The 18,926-nt window shown below is 63.3% G+C and overlaps 1 protein-coding gene across 1 annotated transcript in view; it reads right to left on the bottom strand.

Moving 5' to 3' along the window:
* The window catches only part of CPNE9 (copine family member 9), a 42,373-nt gene that overhangs the window by 9,190 nt on the left and 14,257 nt on the right, over positions 1–18,926 (bottom strand). The window contains exons 5-14 of the mRNA XM_054034153.1: positions 16,362–16,401; positions 13,171–13,247; positions 11,538–11,601; positions 8,756–8,859; positions 8,528–8,632; positions 7,070–7,111; positions 5,959–6,034; positions 5,165–5,218; positions 4,185–4,246; positions 3,320–3,366 (exon numbers count right to left, since the gene is read on the bottom strand). Coding sequence (XP_053890128.1) covers positions 3,320–3,366; positions 4,185–4,246; positions 5,165–5,218; positions 5,959–6,034; positions 7,070–7,111; positions 8,528–8,632; positions 8,756–8,859; positions 11,538–11,601; positions 13,171–13,247; positions 16,362–16,401 — 671 coding nt within the window. The remainder of the gene's footprint in view (positions 1–3,319; positions 3,367–4,184; positions 4,247–5,164; positions 5,219–5,958; positions 6,035–7,069; positions 7,112–8,527; positions 8,633–8,755; positions 8,860–11,537; positions 11,602–13,170; positions 13,248–16,361; positions 16,402–18,926) is intronic.

The raw sequence follows: 18,926 nt of genomic DNA, 5'->3' as shown, positions 1-18,926 counted from the left end.
AGTCCATTCATCCAGCCCATACTTCTTTAACTTGGTGGCAAGAATACAGTGGGAAACAGTATCAAAAGCTTTGCTAAAGTCAAGAAATAACACATCCACTGCTTTCCCCTCATCCACAGAGCCAGTTATCTCATCATAGAAGGCAATTAGGTTAGTCAGGCACGACTTCCCCTTCGTGAATCCATGCTGACTGTTCCTGATCACTTTCCTCTCCTCTAAATGTTTCATAATTGATTCCTTGAGGACCTGCTCCATAATTTTTCCAGGGACTGAGGTGAGGCTGACTGGCCTGTAGTTCCCCGGATCCTCCTTCTTCCCTTTTTTAAAGATGGGCACTACATTAGCCTTTTTCCAGTCATCTGGGACCTCCCCCGATCGCCATGAGTTTTCAAAAATAATGGCTAATGGCTCTGCAATCTCACCCGCCAACTCCTTTAGCACCCTCGGATGCAGCGCATCCGGCCCCATGGACTTGTGCACGTCCAGTTTTTCTAAATAGTCCCGAACCACTTCTTTCTCCACAGAGGGCTGGTCACCTTCTCCCCATGCTGTACTGCCCAGTGCAGCAATCTGGGAGCTGACCTTGTGCGTGAAGACAGAGGCAAAAAAATCATTGAGTACATTAGCTTTTTCCACATCCTCGGTCACTAGGTTGCCTCCCTCATTCAGTAAGGGGCCCACACTTTCCTTGATTTTCTTCTTGTTGCTAACATACCTGAAGAAACCCTTCTTGTTACTCTTAACATCTCTTGCTAACTGCAACTCCAAGTGTGATTTGGCCTTCCTGATTTCACTCCTGCACGCCTGAGCAATATTTTTATACTCCTCCCTGGTCATTTGTCCAATCTTCCACTTCTTATAAGCCTCTTTTTTGCGTTTAAGATCAGCAAGGATTTCACTGTTTAGCCAAGCTGGTCGCCTGCCATATTTACTATTCTTTCTACACATCGGGATGGTTTGTTCCTGCAACCTCAATAAGGATTCTTTAAAATACAGCCAGCTCTCCTGGACCCCTTTGCCCTTCATGTTATTCTCCCAGGGGATCCTGCCCATCTGTTCCCTGAGGGGAAGCCACATTATGACGGGGAATGTGGTGTTGGCCGTGTGTGGACACTGGGAGGAGCAGGGAGCTGACCCGTTAGTAGATCTAGTCCCTGAGACATGTGCTAGCTCCTCCCTCTCTGAGCAGCTGACCCCGCCCAGCAAGCTGAGATCAGAGGGGTGCTCCATCTGTATCGACAGCTGTTTTCCAACCAGCCTGGATGCACTAATCTGACTGTCCACCGGGTGCAGACAGGATCGCACCTGCCTATAAGATGCTCCTCCTTCTGAGTCACAGGGAAACTGCTCAAGACCTGGAAAGAGAGGTCAGGGACATGCTGGCCTTGGGCCTTGCCAGTGGAGCTGGTCCCCAAAAAGGATGGGTCGATCTGGTTCTGTGTGGACTATCGGAAGCTCAATGCCATCACCGTGTCTGATGCCTACCCCATGCCCAGGCCTGACGAGCTCCTAGACAAACTGGGAGGAGCTCACTACCTTACCACCATGGATCTTACAAAGGGCTACTGGCAAGTGCCGCTGGATGCAGATGCCAGGCTGAAATCTGACTTTATCACCCCTCTGGGCTCCATGAGTTCCTGGCCCTGCCTTTCGGCCTCAAGGGAGCACCGGCCACCTTCCAGCGCCTGGTGGATCAGCTACTGAGGGGGATGGAGAGTTTTGCCGTGGCGTATATTGATGACATCTGTGTCTTTAGCCAGACCTGGGGAGACCACGTGTCCCAGATTAGACAAGTGCTGAACCGACTCCAGGAGGCTGGGCTGACCACAATGGCTGAGAAGTGCAAGGTGTGGATGGCTGAAGTATTTTACCTGGGCCATTGGGTGGGGAGTGGCTGCCTAAAGCTGGAACCAGCCAAAGTGGAGGTGATCAGAGACTGGCCCGCTCCTCAAACCAAAAAGCCTTTATTGGAATGTCAGGGTACTATCGAAGGTGTGTGCCCCACTTTAGCTCCATAGCCGCCCCCATCACTGAGCTATGCAAGAAGGGGAAGCCAGACAAGGTGGTCTGGACCGAGCAGTGCCAGGAGGCTCTCTGGGTGCTGAAGGAGGCTCTGGTCAGTGGCCCAGTTCTGGCAAACCCAGACTTTGACAAGCCCTTTATGGTGTTCACTGATGCCTCAGACTGGGGACAGTGTTAATGCAGGAGGATGAAAAGGGGGAGAGACAACCCATCGTGTATCTGAGCAAGAAGTTGTTACACTGGGAGCAAAACTACGCTACCATCAAGAAGGAATGCCCGGCCATGGTGTGGGCCCTTGAGAAACTCCAGCCATCTCTCTTTGGGCGACACTTCACCATGTACACTGACCACTCTCCCCTGACCTGGCTATGCCAGATGAAAGGAGCCAACGCCAAGCTCCTGAGGTGGAGCCGGCTCCTGCAGGATTATGACGTGGACATGGTCCATGTGAAGAGATGTGCCAACCTGATAGCGGATGCGCTGTCCCGAAGAGGGGGCCCTGAACTTCCCCAGGTCACTGGTCAGAGTGACCCCGCTCAGTTCAGTCTCGAAGGGGGGAGAGATGTGACTGAGCAGGGAGTGGGGATGATTGACTTGGGGATGTTGCATGGGAATTTTACTGGGACTGTCTGCACTGGTAATGGGATATCAGGGGGTGACTTCACTTGAGGGAGGATGGTACCTGAGCATGTAACCTGAGCCAGGAGGGGCCTGGGGCCAGGTGACACCTTCTGCCCAGGAAACTGGACAAAGGCTGGAGGAGGAGCCGGATGGCGTGGCTGGAGGGGGTTTAGTTTGGAGCTGGCTGGGGAACGGAGACCCAGGGCTGGGGTCTAGGCTCCCTGTCCCCCAAGATGGACTGAACTGAGGGGTCCTGTTCTCTGTACCTACAAGACCTGTCTTGGACTGTGTTACCGGCTGGCTGAGAGTCCCGGTGAATCGCAGGAAGTGGGGGTGCAGGGCCCTGACTCCCCACACTCTGTGACACCCCCCCAGGGTCCCTCTCCCCACCTTGCCCTCTGCCCCCATATCCTCCCCAGGACTCCCATCACCTAGCCCCTCTGACCTCTGTTCTAAGGAACCCTGTGGCACGCCCCCAGAGTCTGGGGGGGGGGGGGGTAGCTGGGACTGGGGCAGGGGGCGAGAATGGGCTGGAGAGCAGCTCCCTGGAACCAGGACCCCCAGGCCCTCGCCATGAGAAGGGTGGAGGGGAAAGGAGCTCAGGGGTGACCCGGGGCTGAGCTGTCCCTCAGTTCCCGTGGGAGGCATCTGGGCCCAGCCCGCGCATAGCACTCACCGTTGGAGGCCGTGAAATCAATGGCGACTGTGAAATTCAGCTGTGTCCTGTGGGGGCAGGAGGAGAGAGTGAGAGAGTGCTCCCCCAGCCCCCCAACAATGCGTTCCCAGCTCCCCACCCCACTCCCCTCAACCCCGCTCCGCTCCCCCAGCCCTGCTCCCCTCAACTCTGTTGCCCTTCCCCCACCCTGCTTCTCCAGCCCCGCTCCCCTCAATCCCGCTCCCCCAGCCCTGTCCCCTCAATCCAGTTCCCCTCCCCCAGCCCCACTCCCCTCAACCCCGCTCCTCTCAACCCTGCTCCCCTCAACTCTGTTGCCCTTCCCCCAGCCCTGCTCCCCCAGCCCTGCTCCCCCACCCCACTCCCCTCCCCAAACCCCGTTCCCCTCCCCCCACCCCACTCAACCCTGCTCCCCTTGCTCGCCTCCCTCAACCTCACTCCCCTCCCCAAACTATGCTGCCCCAGCACCCCTCCCCCACCCACCACCCTCCCATCCCCCAAACCTGCTCCCCCAAACTCCCCTCACTCCAGCCCCCCCTTCTTAGCCCCTGCAGACCCCTGCCACCCTTCCCCCCAACACCAGCAGCACCGGTTCCCTCTCCTGCTCTCTGCTAGCTTTTCCCACCTCCCGCCCACTGTCCCCTGCCCCTCGGAGGCCATGGCCCGTCTCCCCATCTCCCCACACTTCAGGGGCTGCCAGCAGCGGGTGCACAAGTCCCTCGGGACTCCGTGAGGGAGGCTGGGCCAGGGCCGTGGGGGCATGGTGGGCGGGGGTTGGGGAACAAACCCCAAGGAGGCTGAGGAGTGCAGGGTTTTGAACAGAACTGCCTGGGGGTGCGTGCAGCGGGGGTCCCTGGCACCTGCTCACCCGCCTCGGATGTAATCCACAAAGGTGAACTCGGACTCCACGGCGAAGGAGAGAAGGGTCACCTGCCGGAGACAGAACATCAGAGCCCGCCAAGACAGCCCCCCGAGACAGGCCCCCCTCCCCACTGACAGACCCCCGAGACAGACCCTTGAGACAGCCCCCTGAGATAGGCCCCCCTCCCTACAGACAGCCCCCCAAAACAGCCCCCTCAAGACAGCCCCCCGAGACAGACCCTTGAGACAGCCCCCTGAGATAGGACCCCTCCCTACAGACAGCTCCCCGAAACAGCCCCCCACAGATAGGGCCCCCCCTCCCCACAGACAGCCCCCTGAGACAGCCCCCCGAGACAGGCCCCCCTCCCCACAGACAGCCCCCAAAACAGCCCCTGAGATAGGCCCCCCCCTCCCTACAGACAGCCCCCAGAGACAGACCCCCACTGTCCCAAGAGACAGGCCCCCATGAGATAGCCCCCTGAGACAGGCCCCTGCTCTCCCCAGAGACAGCCCCCCCGAGACAGGACCCCTGAGACAGGACCCCCGAATCAGACACCCCTGAGACAGCCCCACGTGACAGGCCCCTGCTCTCCCCAGAGACAGACCCCCAGAGAGACATCTAGAGACAGTTACTGGAAACAGAATGTCAGAGACCACCCCCCGGACAGAACCCCAACAGACCTCTGTCCCTCCACATAGAGACCCCCCAAATACCCCCCGTCTCCCCAATAACCCCCCAAATAAACCCTCCCCCACTCTGCAGGGAGACAGAGCTGGAGACACCCCTCTCCTGTCCCCCCCAGGACAGACAGAGGCTGCAGGGCAGGCGCAGGGGTCATCGGAGCTGAAGGGAGGGAGCCGTGAGGTGCGTCACCAAGGGGGCAGGGGGCAGCATGCAGTGGGCAAGGGGCAAAGAGGGAGTCGGGGGCACTGCCTGGCCTGGCGGGGGCGTACATTCCCTCAGGGGCTCCGGCAGGTTTCACTCACCGTTCCAGAGTTGATGTATTTCTTCTTCTTGCATTTCTTCTTTGGATTTAACACCTGATGGAAGCAGAGGAATAGTTCAGAGACCCCAACATCAGCACACACCCCAGGTGTTCCTGACAGCCCCCCCAGCCGCCAGCCCCACAGGTGTTCCTGACAGCCCCGCCCTGGGGAACCAGCCCCTCCGTGCTGCCAGCCCCACTGGCAGTTACTGTCAGCCCCCGACCATGCTGCCAGCCCCTGCAGCTGCTCCTGACAGCACCCCCATATCGTCACCCCTGGCTGTTCCTGACAGCGCCCCCCGGCCGCCAGCCCCCCCCCCCCGCCGTTCCTGAGAACCACCCCCCCGGGTTACCAGCCCCCCCCCAGGCTGCAACCCCCCCCAGCCATTCCTGACAGCCCCGTGGCCATTCCTGACAGCCCCCCTTTGCTACCAGCCCCCCAGGCTGTTCTTGAGACACCCCCCCATACTACCAGCTGCCCTGTACCGCCAGCCCTGCTGGCCGTTACTGACGACCCCCCCTGGGCTGCCATCTCCCCCAGCCATTCCAGACAGCCCCTCTTTGCTGCCAGTTAAATTCCCAAGCCCAGAATCTCGCCTGGATTCTAACCCTGCAGCAAACGCCACGTGAGTGTGGCCCCCACGAGAGCCGCCAGTCTGGGCAAACGCCTGCCAGCCCAGAGGTGCCCACTGGGAGAACTCCTCCATGCCCCCGAGCTGGCCCAGGCCCCCGACCCCAGCAGGGCTGAGCCAGACATGGGGGGAACCAGGAGAGCTGGGCAGCAGCAGGCCTCACCTCATAGACTGTGAACTGGCTCTGAGCGCGGGAAAGCTCCCGGTAGCTCGTGGCAAATTCCCCGATGAAATCATGGCTGTGTGCAGAGAACGAGCACAAGGCAGGCGTTAGTGGGCAGCACGGATACTCACTCAGCCTGTCGTGGGGGGAGAGGGCACAGGGGGCCTCGCCCACTATAACCTGGCACACCATGGGCATAGCCTGGGAGACAGCCCCGTACTCTGACCTCTCAACCCCACTCTCCTCCCAGAGCTGGGGACAGAACCCAGGAGTCCTGGCTCCCAGCCCCCACTGCTCTAACCCACCGGCCCCCACTCCGCTCCCAGGGCTGGGGAGAGAACCCAGGAGTCCTGGCTCCCAGCCCCCCTGCTCTAACCCACCAGCCCCCACTCCCCTCCCAGCGCCGGGGAGAGAACCCAGGAGTCCTGGCTCCCAGCCCCCCCTGCTCTAACCCACCAGCCCCCACTCCCTTCCCAGAGCCGGGGAGAGAACCCAGGAGTCCTGGCTCCCAGTGCCCCCTGCTCTAACCACCAGCCCCCACTCCCCTCCCAGAGCCGGGGAGAGAACCCAGGAGTCCTGGCTCCCAGCCCCCCTGCTCTAACCCACCGGCCCCCACTCCGCTCCCAGGGCCAGGGAGAGAACCCAGGAGTCCTGGCTCCCAGCCCAGTGCCCACTAGCCCTTGCCTCACAGGCAGGGCAGAAACGGGGTGGCTGGAGGATGAGGGAAGGGGCAGCCCTGGTGCCCAGACACAGGAGCCTTCCAGCAGGCAGCCCCAGCAGGGCGGCGAGGTGGGGCCCAACGGGTAGGGGCAGGAACCCAGCCAGGCCAAGGGCTGCTCCCGCTCGCTCTGGACAGACTCAGGGACTGGCTCCCTGGGCCCCAGAGCTTGGAGGCCGGCTGAGGAGACCCACTGGCTGCGGGGTGGCCAGGAGAGCAGTGGCATGCACACAGGCAGCAGCCCAGGGTGAGCCCAGGGAGAGCAAGGGGGAGGGAGTTATGGCCAGGGCAGACCAAGGATCAGGCCCAAGGCCAGACAGTAGCTGGCCGGGGGGGGCAGGCACTGGGGACGTGCCCCCGCCTGCCCCTGGGTTCCTCACGGCCTGGTCCCACCTTCCATCCCGGTCCCAATCGTACACGTCTATCTTCACCGTCCTGAAATACAAATGCAGGCAGCAGGTTAGAGAGCACCCAGGACGGGCCTGGAGAGCCCTGCGGGGCCTGGCACCCCATGCTTCAACCTCCCCGCCCCCGGGCCCCCACTGGGGCCCTGCTCCCCCTCCCCTGTCCCCACCCCCAGGCCCCCGCTCCCCCATCCCTCCCCCACTCCTCCGCCGGGGCCCTGTTCCCCCAGTCCCCCATCCCTGCCCCCACTCCCCGATCTCCACCCCCGGGCTCCCACTCCTCTGCTGGGGCCCTGTTCCCCATCCCCGCCCCCAGGGCTCCCACTCCCCCATCCCCCACTAGTCCACTGAGGCTCTGTTTCCCCACACCCCCATCCCCACCCACACTCCCCCATCCCTTCCCCCACTCCCCCGCTGGGGCCCTGCTCCCCTGCTCCCATCCCCTCCCCTGCCAGGGATCCGCTCCCCTGTCCCCACCCCCAGGCCCCCACTCCCCCATCCCTCCCCCACTCCTCCGTCGGGGCCCTGTTCCCCCAGTCCCCCATCCCTGCCCCACTCCTCCGCCGGGGCCGTTCCCCCAGTCCCCCATCCCTGCCCCCACTCCCCAATCTCCACCCCCGGGCTCCCACTCCTCTGCTGGGGCCCTGTTCCCCATCCCCGCTCCCAGGGCTCCCACTCCCCCATCCCCCACTAGTCCACTGGGGCCCTGCTCCCCCTCCCCTGTCCCCACCCCCAGGCCCCCACTCCCCCATCCCTCCCCCACTCCTCTGCCGGGGCCCTGTTCCCCCAGTCCCCCATCCCTGCCCCCACTCCCCGATCTCCACCCCCGGGCTCCCACTCCTCTGCTGGGGCCCTGTTCCCCATCCCCGCCCCCAGGGCTCCCACTCCCCCATCCCCCACTAGTCCACTGAGGCTCTGTTTCCCCACACCCCCATCCCCACCCACACTCCCCCATCCCTTCCCCCACTCCCCCGCTGGGGCCCTGCTCCCCTGCTCCCATCCCCTCCCCTGCCAGGGATCTGCTCCCCTGTCCCCACCCCCAGGGCCCCACTCCCCCATCCCTGCGCCCACATCCCTGCTGGGGCCCTGCTCCCCCATCCCCGCCCATGGGTCCCCACTCCCCCATCCCTCCCCCACTCCTCCACCGGGGCCCTGTTCCTCCATCCCTGGCCCCGCTCCCCCATCCCCTCCCCTGCTCCCAGAGCCCCGCTCGGCCAACCCCTTCCCAACTCCCCCATCCCCGCCCCCAGGGTCCTGCTCCACCATCCCCTCCTCCTCCCCCAGGCCAAGCCCCTCCTGCCCCCCACAGGACTGGCCTAGAGAGCTGCCCCTCCCCCAGGGCTCTGCTGGGCCCCGGAGTTTGTGTGTCTGGGATCTGCCCGCGTTCTGGCTCTGTGCGTGCAGCCCCCGGTGGCAGGACAGGATGGACACGTGTCTGGCTCCTGACCTGTCGTAGTCCCCGTTGCACAAGGCTCGCACGGGGATGGAGAATGGCTGCCACACCGGGTTGAGTGTGTTTTTCACTACTTCTGTCTTGTGGCAAATCGTGAACCTGGAGGAGGCACCAGAGAAGTGGGGCTGAGGGCAGGCACTAGCAGGTAGGAACCCACCCCAGCTGCTCCTCGCTGGGCGCCTGCCCCATGCAGGGTGGGGCGTCGCATGGCCCCACACGTACGTGCCGTCCTCGTTGCTGCGGTAGAAGACGAGGAAGGGGTCGGATTTCCCGAAGAAGTCCTTCTTGTCCAGCTTGTTGGCACAGAGCTGCATGGTGACAATGTCCTGAAAGAAACGGACTCCATCAGGGTGGGGCGGGTCAGGATCCAGGCACAGGGTGGATGGTGAGGGGCAGCTGCTGATGCAGGCAGGAGGGGTAGCCAAGCCCCCTGCTACCCCATCCTGCCCCCCAACTCTACCAGTGCCCCTCATCCTGCCATAAGCCCCCTGCTATCCCATCCTGCCATCAGCCCCCTGCTACCCCATCCTGCCCCCCAACTCTACCAGTGCCCCCCATCCTGCCATCAGTCCCCCATTACCCCATCCTGCCCCCAACTCTATCAGTGCCCCCGTCCTGCCATCAGCCCCCTGCTACCCCATCCTGCTCTACAACTCTACCAGTGCCCCCCTGTGACGTTGTGCAGTCTATATGGCTTTATAAAAATATAAGTGAATGTAATGTAACTGGGATATGCTTCATGCAAAAGGTCTCTTGTAAGGTATCATTACAAAGCTCATAATCTACTGAGTGTGATCATCCTATTTGTAGAAATGTACCACTCTTGTATCTAAAACTAGAAATATGAAATATAACTCTGAGGGCCTATTGTAATTATGTAAAGTGTGGGCCATTAAGGATGGTTTGGAATCTTGATGACTCCCATTGTCTGCAGATGGCTGTATTTACCTGTGAGTCTTCCTGTATATGTGTGTGCTGGCAAGTGGGCAATGAAGTCTTGCAGTGACATGTGATCATGTCACCTGAACTGGAATCCATCTTTAACCTGGTGCTTTTCCAGTGGGGGGAGGGGGGGTGGAAACCCAGAGGGACAAAGGGTTCCCGCCTTATGCAAAAGATATATAAAGGGGTGGAAGAGAACAGAGGGGAGAGGAGCCATCATGAAGAATCCCCTAGCTATCACCTGAGCTGGAACAAGAGCTGTACCAGGGGAAAGAATTGTGCCCAGGCCTGGAAGGTGTCCAGTCTGAGGAAAAACTTACTGAAGCATCTCTGAGGGTGAGATTATCTGTATTCAGTTTGATTAGGCATAGATTTGCGCATTTTATTTTATTTTGCTTGGTGACTTACTTTGTTCTGTCTGTTACTACTTGGAACCACTTAAATCCTACTGTCTGTATTTAATAAAATCACTTTTTATTTAGTAATTTACTCAGAGTATGTATTAATACCTGGGGGAGCAAACAACTGTGCACATCTCTCTATCAGTGTTATAGAGGGCGAACAATTTATGAGTTTGCCCTGCATAAGCCTTATGCAGGGTAAAACGGATTTCTCTGGGTTTAGACCCCATTGGGAGTTGGGCATCTGAGTGCTAAAGACAAGCACACTACTGTGAGCTGTTTTCAGGTAAACTTGCAGCTTTGGGACAAGTGATTCAGACCCTGGGTCTCTGTCTGGAGCCAGACAGGAGTGGCTGGCTCAGCAAGACAGGGTGCTGGAGTCCTGAGCTGGCAGGGAAAACAGAAGCAGGGGTAGTCTTTGCACATCGGGTGGCAGCTCCCAAGGGGGTTTCTGTGATTCAACCCGTCACACCCCCATCCTGCCATCAGCCCCCTGCTACCCCATCCTGCCCCCAACTCTATCAATGCACCCGTCCTGCCATCAGCCCCCTACTACCCCATCCTGCCGCCCAACTCTACCAGTGCCCCCCTGTGATGAAGTGGGACTGTTCTTGTTTCCTCTGAATACTGTAGGAGTGCCTCAGTTTCCCCTATGCATTTCTTAGGCCTCTAGGTGGTGGGATAAGGGGGTGTAATTGTTGCAGAGCAAAGGGCCGACACTCTGTCTCCTGGCAACTAATGGCCGGGGCCCTTACCCCCTGCAAGGTGATGCTAAAGGTGTGGGAGAACAAAGGAATCAGGTAACCTCCTGGCCCGGGAAAGGAACAAAGCCCAGAGGTCGAGGGGCTGGAGGGTGAGTCAGTTTGGGACTGGCTGGGGACGTGGAGTGAGTACAGACATGGGTGTCTGGCTCACTGCCCCCAAAATGGACCAGGCTGAGGGGTCCCGTTCTCTGTACCTACAAGCTCTGTTTTAGACCATGTTCCTGTCATCTAATAAACCTCTGTGTTACTGGCTGGCCAAGAGTCACGTCTGACTGCGGAGTTGGGGGGCAGGACCCTCTGGCAGCCCCAGGACCCCGCCTGGGCGGACTCACTGTGGGAAGTGCATGGAGGGGCAGAAGATGCTGGATGCTCCAAGGTCAGACCCAGGAAGGTGAAGCCGTGTGAGCTTCTTGCCCTGGGGACAGTCTGCTCTGAGAGAGACTTCACCAGAGCCCTGCCCAGCTTCGTAGGGAGCAGCTCCAGCATCGCCCGGGGACTCCGTGACACCCCCATCCTGCCATCAGCCCCTTGCTACTCCATCCTGCCCCCCAACTCTACCCGTGCCCCCGATCCTGCCATCAGCCCCCTGCTGCCCACACGACTAACTGGGCACTGGGGCAGGGAGCCAGGGCCAGCGCAGGCCCCAGGCAGATGGCGTGTTCAGAGCCTGTAGGGCAGGCCCTGCCCGACTTGGGCCACCCCACTGACATGGGGAGAGCGGCACCCTGCCCAGACCCATGCCTTCTCCACACGCACACCCCTTCGGCCCCCCAACACAGCCCCCCACGTACACATGCCTCAGCCCTCCCCTGCCACCATCGGCCCCCCAGCGTCCCGCGGGTCCTGCAGCCAGCCCCGAGCGGAGGCAGCACGCCCGGGCCCGTGAGACGCACTCACCCGGCAGTTGCTGAGCTCCTCAGCTGACAGCAGGATGGTCCCACACTTCTTCCCTGGGACCCCCCTGGGACAAGAAACATCCCGTTAGCGCTGGCAGGAGCGGATGGCAGGCAGGACAGGGGTGCGGCTGCAGCGGGTTTGGCTGCTCCCCCCCACCCCCGGGTCCTGTCTGCCCCATTGTGAAATCAGCATTTCAGCCCCCTGAAGGGCCAAAGCCAATGACCAGAGCAGAGCACTTGCCCAGCAGGGGACGCTGTGGGGGGAGCTCCCAGCAGGGGGCGCTGTGGGGGCAGGGCAGGGCGCTGGCTGTGGGGGGGCTCCCAGCAGGGGGCGCTGTGGGGGCAGGGCAGGGCGCTGGCTGTGGGGGGGCTCCCAGCAGGGGGCGCTGTGGGGGCAGGGCAGGGCGCTGGCTGTGGGGGGGCTCCCAGCAGGGGGCGTTGTGGGGGCAGGGCAGGGCGCTGGCTGTGGGGGGGCTCCCAGCAGGGGGCGCTGTGGGGGCAGGGCAGGGCGCTGGCTGTGGGGGGGCTCCCAGCAGGGGGCGTTGTGGGGGGAGCTCCCAGCAGGGGGCGCTGTGGGGGCAGGGCAGGGCGCTGGCTGTGGGGAGCAGATACATTGACAGGTGTGGTGGGTGGCAGGGAGCTCTGGTGTCTCCCCGGACCCCTGTGCTGGGCACGTCCCTGCCGCACTGTCCCTGAGGGAGCTGGAGTGGGGCCGGCAGCAGGGCCTGAGCCCGAGACGCCCACCACAGGGGCGGCAGGTCAGACGAGGCTCCCGGGCTCCCAGCCCCCTGTGCTGCAGGCAAGCTGATGCACGAAGCAGGCCCTGCAGATTTCAGGGGGGTTTGCTTGGCACATCCCCACTGCCCTCAGGAGGGAGAGCACGTGCTCTGCCGGCCGCGGGGACCCCTTCCCTCGGGGATCCGCGCCCCACAGGGGACCAAGCCCATGGGAACTCGCTGGCCCCTCCAAGCCGCCTTTCTGCCAGCGGGCAGGGCCAGGAGCCCTGGGGGCAGGGCAGGATGGTCCCTGGGGCTGCGGGATGTTGTTGGGGGTCCCCCAGCAACACCCTGAAGAAGTCGTCTCACTCTCTTCCTGGGCCTGTGTCTGAGTGCGGCTGGCCCTGCTGCTCCAGGCACCGCGACAGGCCTGCCCAGCCAGCTCCCCATGTGCACTGTGGCATGGGCCTGGGACACGGGGCCTTTCCCCTCTGGGGGGTGCTGGCTCTGACCTAGCTCCAGGGCAGGGGCGGGCTGTCTGGCTGGGGGGCAGTATGTGGGGGCAAGGACTGGCTGGCTGGGGGGCAGTATGTGGGGGGGCAGGGACTGGCTAGCTGGGGGGCAGTATGTGGAGGGGTAGGGACTGGCTGGCTGGGGGGCAGTATGTGTGGGGGTAGGGACTGGCTGGTTGGGGGCATTATGGGGGGGCAGGGACTGGTTGGCTAGGGGGCAGTATGTGGGGCGGCAGGGACTGGCTGCTGGGGGGCAGTATGTGGGGGGGTAGGGACTGGCTGGTTGGGGGCATTATGGGGGGGCAGGGACTGGCTGGCTGGGGGGCAGTATGCAGGGTTATAGGAATCCTGCCCCAGGCCCTCCCCCCTGCACAGAGCCCCCAGGAGCAGGCGAAGGGAGGCTCACGTGAGGGGTCTCTCCAAGCGGCTCCGCTGGGATCCGATCACTTCGCCCAGTGCCACGAACGCCTGGCCCAGAAAGTCCTGCCAACAAGGTTTGCTAGTTAGGGCACACAGAGCACTGGTCTCGCCCGCAGGTGGGGAGGGCAGCCCATGGCGTGTCCCCAACTCCCACCCCAGGGAGCCCCCAGGGCAGGACAGCTCAGAAGCCCCAAGTCCCACCCTGGGTTGCCCCCAGAGCTGGGCGGCTCAGAGCACACCCCACCCAGGTGGTGGCAAAGTTTGCAGATGACACTAAATTACTAGGATAGTTAAGTCCAAAGTAGCCTGCAAAGAGCCACCAAGGGACCTCCCAAAACGGGGTGACAGGGCAACGAACTAGCAGATGAAATTCAGTGTTGACATATGCAAAGTAAAGCACATTGGAAACATAATCCTGACACTACATACGTGGGCAGTGGGCGAAGCGTCCCCTTGGGGTGGCTAGCCCCCTACTCCACCTCTTCCATTTGAGGCCTCGCCCCTGCTCGCTGCTCTCAGCCCCCCTGCCCCGCTAGTCCCAACCAGGGCAGGGGGGCTGAGAGCTCAGACCCTCCTCCTATGGCTCCGGCTGGGGTGGGAGTTGAGAGCTCGGTCAGGGCTGCCACCCCACCCATGGCTGCACCCCTTCCTCCATGGGCTCCGCCCTGTTCCACCCACAACCCCCCCCGCTCACTCCTCCCCCTCCCCCAACCCCCCCGCTTGCTCCTCCAGCTCCCCCCAACCTCCCCCCGCTCACTCCTCCTCCCCCCGACCCCCCCCCGCTCGCTCCTCCCCCACCCCCCCACTCGCTCCTCCCCCTCCCCCCAACCACCCCCGCTGCGGCTCCAAGGCTAAAAAAGCCCATGGCGGGGGAGATTTTTCTCAGGGCCCCAAATTGGCCGGTGCTCCTTGTCACAGGCCCTGTGGCCCTTGCAGTAATGCGTCACTGGTCCCCCCCTCCCCGGCAGCACGAGGTTTGGGGAGGCTTAGCCTCCCTCAGCCTCCATTATGCGCCTCTCAGGTGTACCTACAAAATGATGGGGTCTGAGTGAGCTGTGACCCCTCGAGAGAGCTCTCGGTTTCGTGGCTAGTTCTCTGAAAACATCCACTCACTGTGCAGCGGCGTCAAAAAAGCGAACAGAATGTTGGGAATCATTAGGAAAGGGATAGATAATAAGACAGAAAATATCATGTTGCCGCTATATAAATCCATGGGACGCCCACATCTTGAATACTGCGTGCAGATGTGGTCGCCCCATCTCAAAAAAGCTAGATTGGAATTGGAAAAGGTTCAGAGAAGGGCAACAGACATGATTAGGGGTATGGAATGGCTTCCGTCTGAGGAGAGATTAATAAAACTGGGACTTTTCAGCTTGGAAAAGAGGCGACTAAGGGGGGATATGATAGAGGTCTATACAATCATAACTGGTGTGGAGAAAGTGAATAGTGAAGTGTTATTTACTCCTTCTTATAATGCATGAACTTGGTGTCACCCAATGCAATTCTAGGCAGCAGGTTAAACAAACCCCAGGCCGTGCTTCTCCACGCAGCGCAGTCAGTCTGCGGAGGATTCCCGTTTCGTTGCCAGGGGACGGGAAGGCCAAAAGTGTAACTGGGGTCAGACCCGACCTAGCTCAGTTCCTGCAGGTTGGGTCCATCAATGGCTGTTAGCCAGGATGGGCCGGGAGGGGACCCCGTGCGCTGGGGGTCCCTAAGCCTCCGACGGCCAGCAGCTGGGAGTGGGCGACAGGGGCTGGATCCCTGGATCCCTGCCCTGGTTCCCTGCTGCACCTGGCCTGCCAGAGCCAGGACACGGCTGGTCTGACCCAGCACGGCTGTGCTCATGTTCTGGATTCTTGCCTGCCCCCTGCCAGCCAGAGCTTGCTGCTGAAATGAGGCCAGTGTTGCAGTGGGGAGCAGGTGCTGTGGGGCTCCCCGATGGGGAGGGATGGCCCATGTCTTGGTTGGCAATCTCCACCAGCCCTTTGTGTTCCGGAGCTGCAGGAGCACCGGCCAGGCCCAGGACAGGATGTGGGGAGGGATGTTCCTCCAGCCGCCCAGGAGAAGAGAGGCCCCCCGTGGCGGGAGGCACAGGTACCACGGCTCTGCGCTGCAATGGCACCAACTGCTTCCCTGCCCCGGGAGTCCTGTCCAGGGCCCCCAGGCCCTCCCGGCTGGGGGGGGGCATTCCTGCAGGGGTAACCAGCATAGGCAGGGTTCAGTCCCTGGTGACAAATGGCCCCTGCCCACCTGGGACTCCCCCAGCCCACCCCTCGCTCCGGCTGTGCTTTGCCCATTTGCCACTGTGGGCAGGAGAGGCACGTACCTTCTGTGGTCCCAGGGTGGGCAGCAGAGAGAGAGAGCAGGTTAGACTAGGGTGATGATGGAGCCCGGGCTGCCACCCCTCTGAAGGGCCAGCAGCAGGTAGCGGGTCGCCCCATCGCTCAGGGTCACTGGCAGCACCGGATCCAGCCAGGCACCCTGGGGGCAGGCTCCGGAGAGCAGCAGGGAGGGGATGCCAGAGAGCTGGGTCAGAGCCTGGGTGAGCGGCGCCAAGCAGCGGCCAGGGCCAGGCCTGTGTTCTCTGTGCCAGACACGCAGTGCAGCTCCTTGGGCATGCGGCACCTACGCTGCGCTCTCCTGCCAGGACCAGACGGCTAGCTGCTCCCGCTGGGCCAGGCCCACGCCTGGGGCACTGCCTGGGAACCGGCTCAGCCCCTGGGCGGCCTCTGGCCAGTCCCTGCCTCGCCAGGCCGCAGTTCCCATCTGTGCAGTGGGGCTGCGAGGTGCCCCAGCAACGGGGCTCAGTCTGTGCCCCCTACAGACAGGGCCGAGCTGCCTCTGCACCACAGCTGGGGAGACCCTGAACCCACCCCCCCACAGGCCACAGAGCCGCAGCGTCTCACTGGTCCAGCAACACAGCTGAGACTAGGGACCCGCAAGACACATGGTGACAGGGGAGGGCTGAGCACAGGGGAGGCAGAGTGGGGGGCTGAGCGGGGGGGGAGCAGAGCGGGGGGCTGAGTCCAGGGGGGGCCAAGCGGGGTGCTGAGCGGGGGGGGCTGAGTCTGGGGGGGCAGAGACGAAGGCTGGGGGGGGGCAGAGCAGGGGCCTGAGTCTGGGGGGGGGCTCAGTCCAAGGTGGGAGAGCCGGGGGCGGGTCCAAGTCCATACTCACGTGTTTAGAGATGTTGCAGCTCTTGGAATCCACATTGTAGCTTGTGGGTAAGAGGAAAGCCGTGAGCGCCTTGCAATGGGCGCAGGACCCCCAACCCCCAGGAACAAGCTCTATCCGGGGCAGCGCTGGGACAAGACGGGGGCTACGGGGTCCCACATGCAGGGTACTGAGCACCAGCAGGTGATGGAGGCTGGCGCCCGGTGGCCGCCCTGACGCCCAGCACTGCCCGGAGAGGCTGGTGGGGCTCCTGGACCCCTTGTTGTGGGGCACTGATGCGGACACACAGCTGGGGCTGCGTCGCTCAGCGACTGGGGGGGCACCGCTTCGAAGCAGAGGCGCCCGCTGTGTCCTCAGGCCGCTGGGAGCTGGGCCCTGCACAGACAGAGACAGGCCCAGACGTGCCCCTGGCACCAGGCACAGCTGTTCTCCAGCCCCTACGTCTCATGTTCTCGCCCACCCCGGGCGCTGCTGGGTGTTGTCGCACCACTGGGCTCCTGCCCTGCGTTCCCGGGTCACGACGACTTCAGGCTGGGCCCATGTTACACGCTGGCCGGAAGAGCTTCTGTTTCTGCCTACGGCAGAGTCAGGAACCCTGGGAGCACCATGAGGAGCCTTGTCATCGTCCAGCCTTGCTGCAGCCGCTCCACCACCCCACAGACGCCCCACAGCCGCTCCACCACCCCACAGCCGCCCCACAGCCGCCCCACAGCCGCTCCACCACCCCACAGCCGCCCCACAGCCACCCCGCAGCCGCTCCACCACCCCACAGCCGCTCCACCACATCACCCTGCAGCCGCTCCACCACCCTACAGCCGCCCCACAGCCACCCCACAGCCGCTCCACCACCCCACAGCCGCCCCACAGCCACCCTGCAGCCGCTCCACCACCCCATAGCCGCTCCACCACCCCACAGCCGCTCCACCACATCACCCTGCAGCCGCTCCACCACCCCACAGCCGCCCCACAGCCGCTCCACCACCCCACAGCCGCTCCACCACATCACCCTGCAGCCGCTCCACCACCCCACAGCCGCCCCACAGCCGCTCCACCACCCCACAGCCGCTCCGTCACATCACCCTGCAGCCGCTCCACCACCCCACAGCCACCCCACAGCCGCTCCACCACCCCACAGCCGCTCCGTCACATCACCCTGCAGCCGCTCCACCACCCCACAGCCGCCCCACAGCCGCTCCACCACCCCACAGCCGCCCCACAGCCACCCCGCAGCCGCTCCACCACCCCACAGCCGCTCCACCACCCCACAGCCGCTCCACCACATCACCCTGCAGCCGCTCCACCACCCCACAGCCACCACACAGCCACCCCACAGCCGCTCCGTCACATCACCCTGCAGCCGCTCCACCACCCCACAGCCACCCCACAGCCGCCCCACAGCCGCCCCACAGCCGCTCCGTCACATCACCCTGCAGCCGCTCCACCACCCCACAGCCGCTCCATCACATCACCCTGCAGCCGCTCCACCACCCCACAGCCACCACACAGCCGCCCCACAGCCGCTCCACCACCCCACAGCCACCCCACAGCCGCTCCACCACCCCACAGCCGCTCCGTCACATCACCCTGCAGCCGCTCCACCACCCCACAGCCACCACACAGCCACCCCACAGCCGCTCCACCACCCCACAGCCGCTCCGTCACATCACCCTGCAGCCGCTCCACCACCCCACAGCCGCCCCACAGCCGCTCCACCACCCCACAGCCGCTCCACCACCCCACAGCCACCACACAGCCACCCCACAGCCGCTCCACCACCCCACAGCCGCCCCACAGCCACCCTGCAGCCGCTCCACCACCCCACAGCCGCTCTGTCACACCACCCTGCAGCTGCTCCACCACCCCACAGCCAACCCAAAGCCGCTCCATCACCCCACAGCCGCTCCACCACCCCACAGCCGCTCCGTCACATCACCCTGCAGCCGCTCCACCACCCCACAGCCGCCCCACAGCCACCCCGCAGCCGCTCCACCACCCCACAGCCGCTCCACCACCCCACAGCCGCTCCGTCACATCACCCTGCAGCCGCTCCACCACCCCACAGCCACCCCACAGCCGCTCCACCACCCCACAGCCACCCCACAGCCGCTCCACCACCCCACAGCCGCTCCGTCACATCACCCTGCAGCCGCTCCACCACCCCACAGCCACCACACAGCCACCCCACAGCCGCTCCACCACCCCACAGCCGCCCCACAGCCACCCTGCAGCCGCTCCACCACCCCACAGCCGCTCCGTCACATCACCCTGCAGCCGCTCCACCACCCCACAGTCGCCCCACAGCCGCCCCACAGCCACCCCACAGCCGCTCCACCACCCCACAGCCGCTCCACCACCCCACAGCCGCTCCGTCACACCACCCTGCAGCCGCTCCACCACCCTACAGCCGCCCCACAGCCACCCTGCAGCCGCTCCACCACCCCACAGCCGCTCTGTCACACCACCCTGCAGCCGCTCCACCACCCTACAGCCGCCCCACAGCCACCCTGCAGCCGCTCCACCACCCCACAGCCGCCCCACAGCCACCCTGCAGCCGCTCCACCACCCCAC

Source organism: Malaclemys terrapin, chromosome 7 (genome assembly GCF_027887155.1).
Source record: "Malaclemys terrapin pileata isolate rMalTer1 chromosome 7, rMalTer1.hap1, whole genome shotgun sequence".
In the NCBI taxonomy this organism is placed as follows: domain Eukaryota; kingdom Metazoa; phylum Chordata; order Testudines; family Emydidae; genus Malaclemys; species Malaclemys terrapin.
Note: the sequence above shows the minus strand (reverse complement) of the source record. Positions and strands in the feature narration are given on the sequence as shown.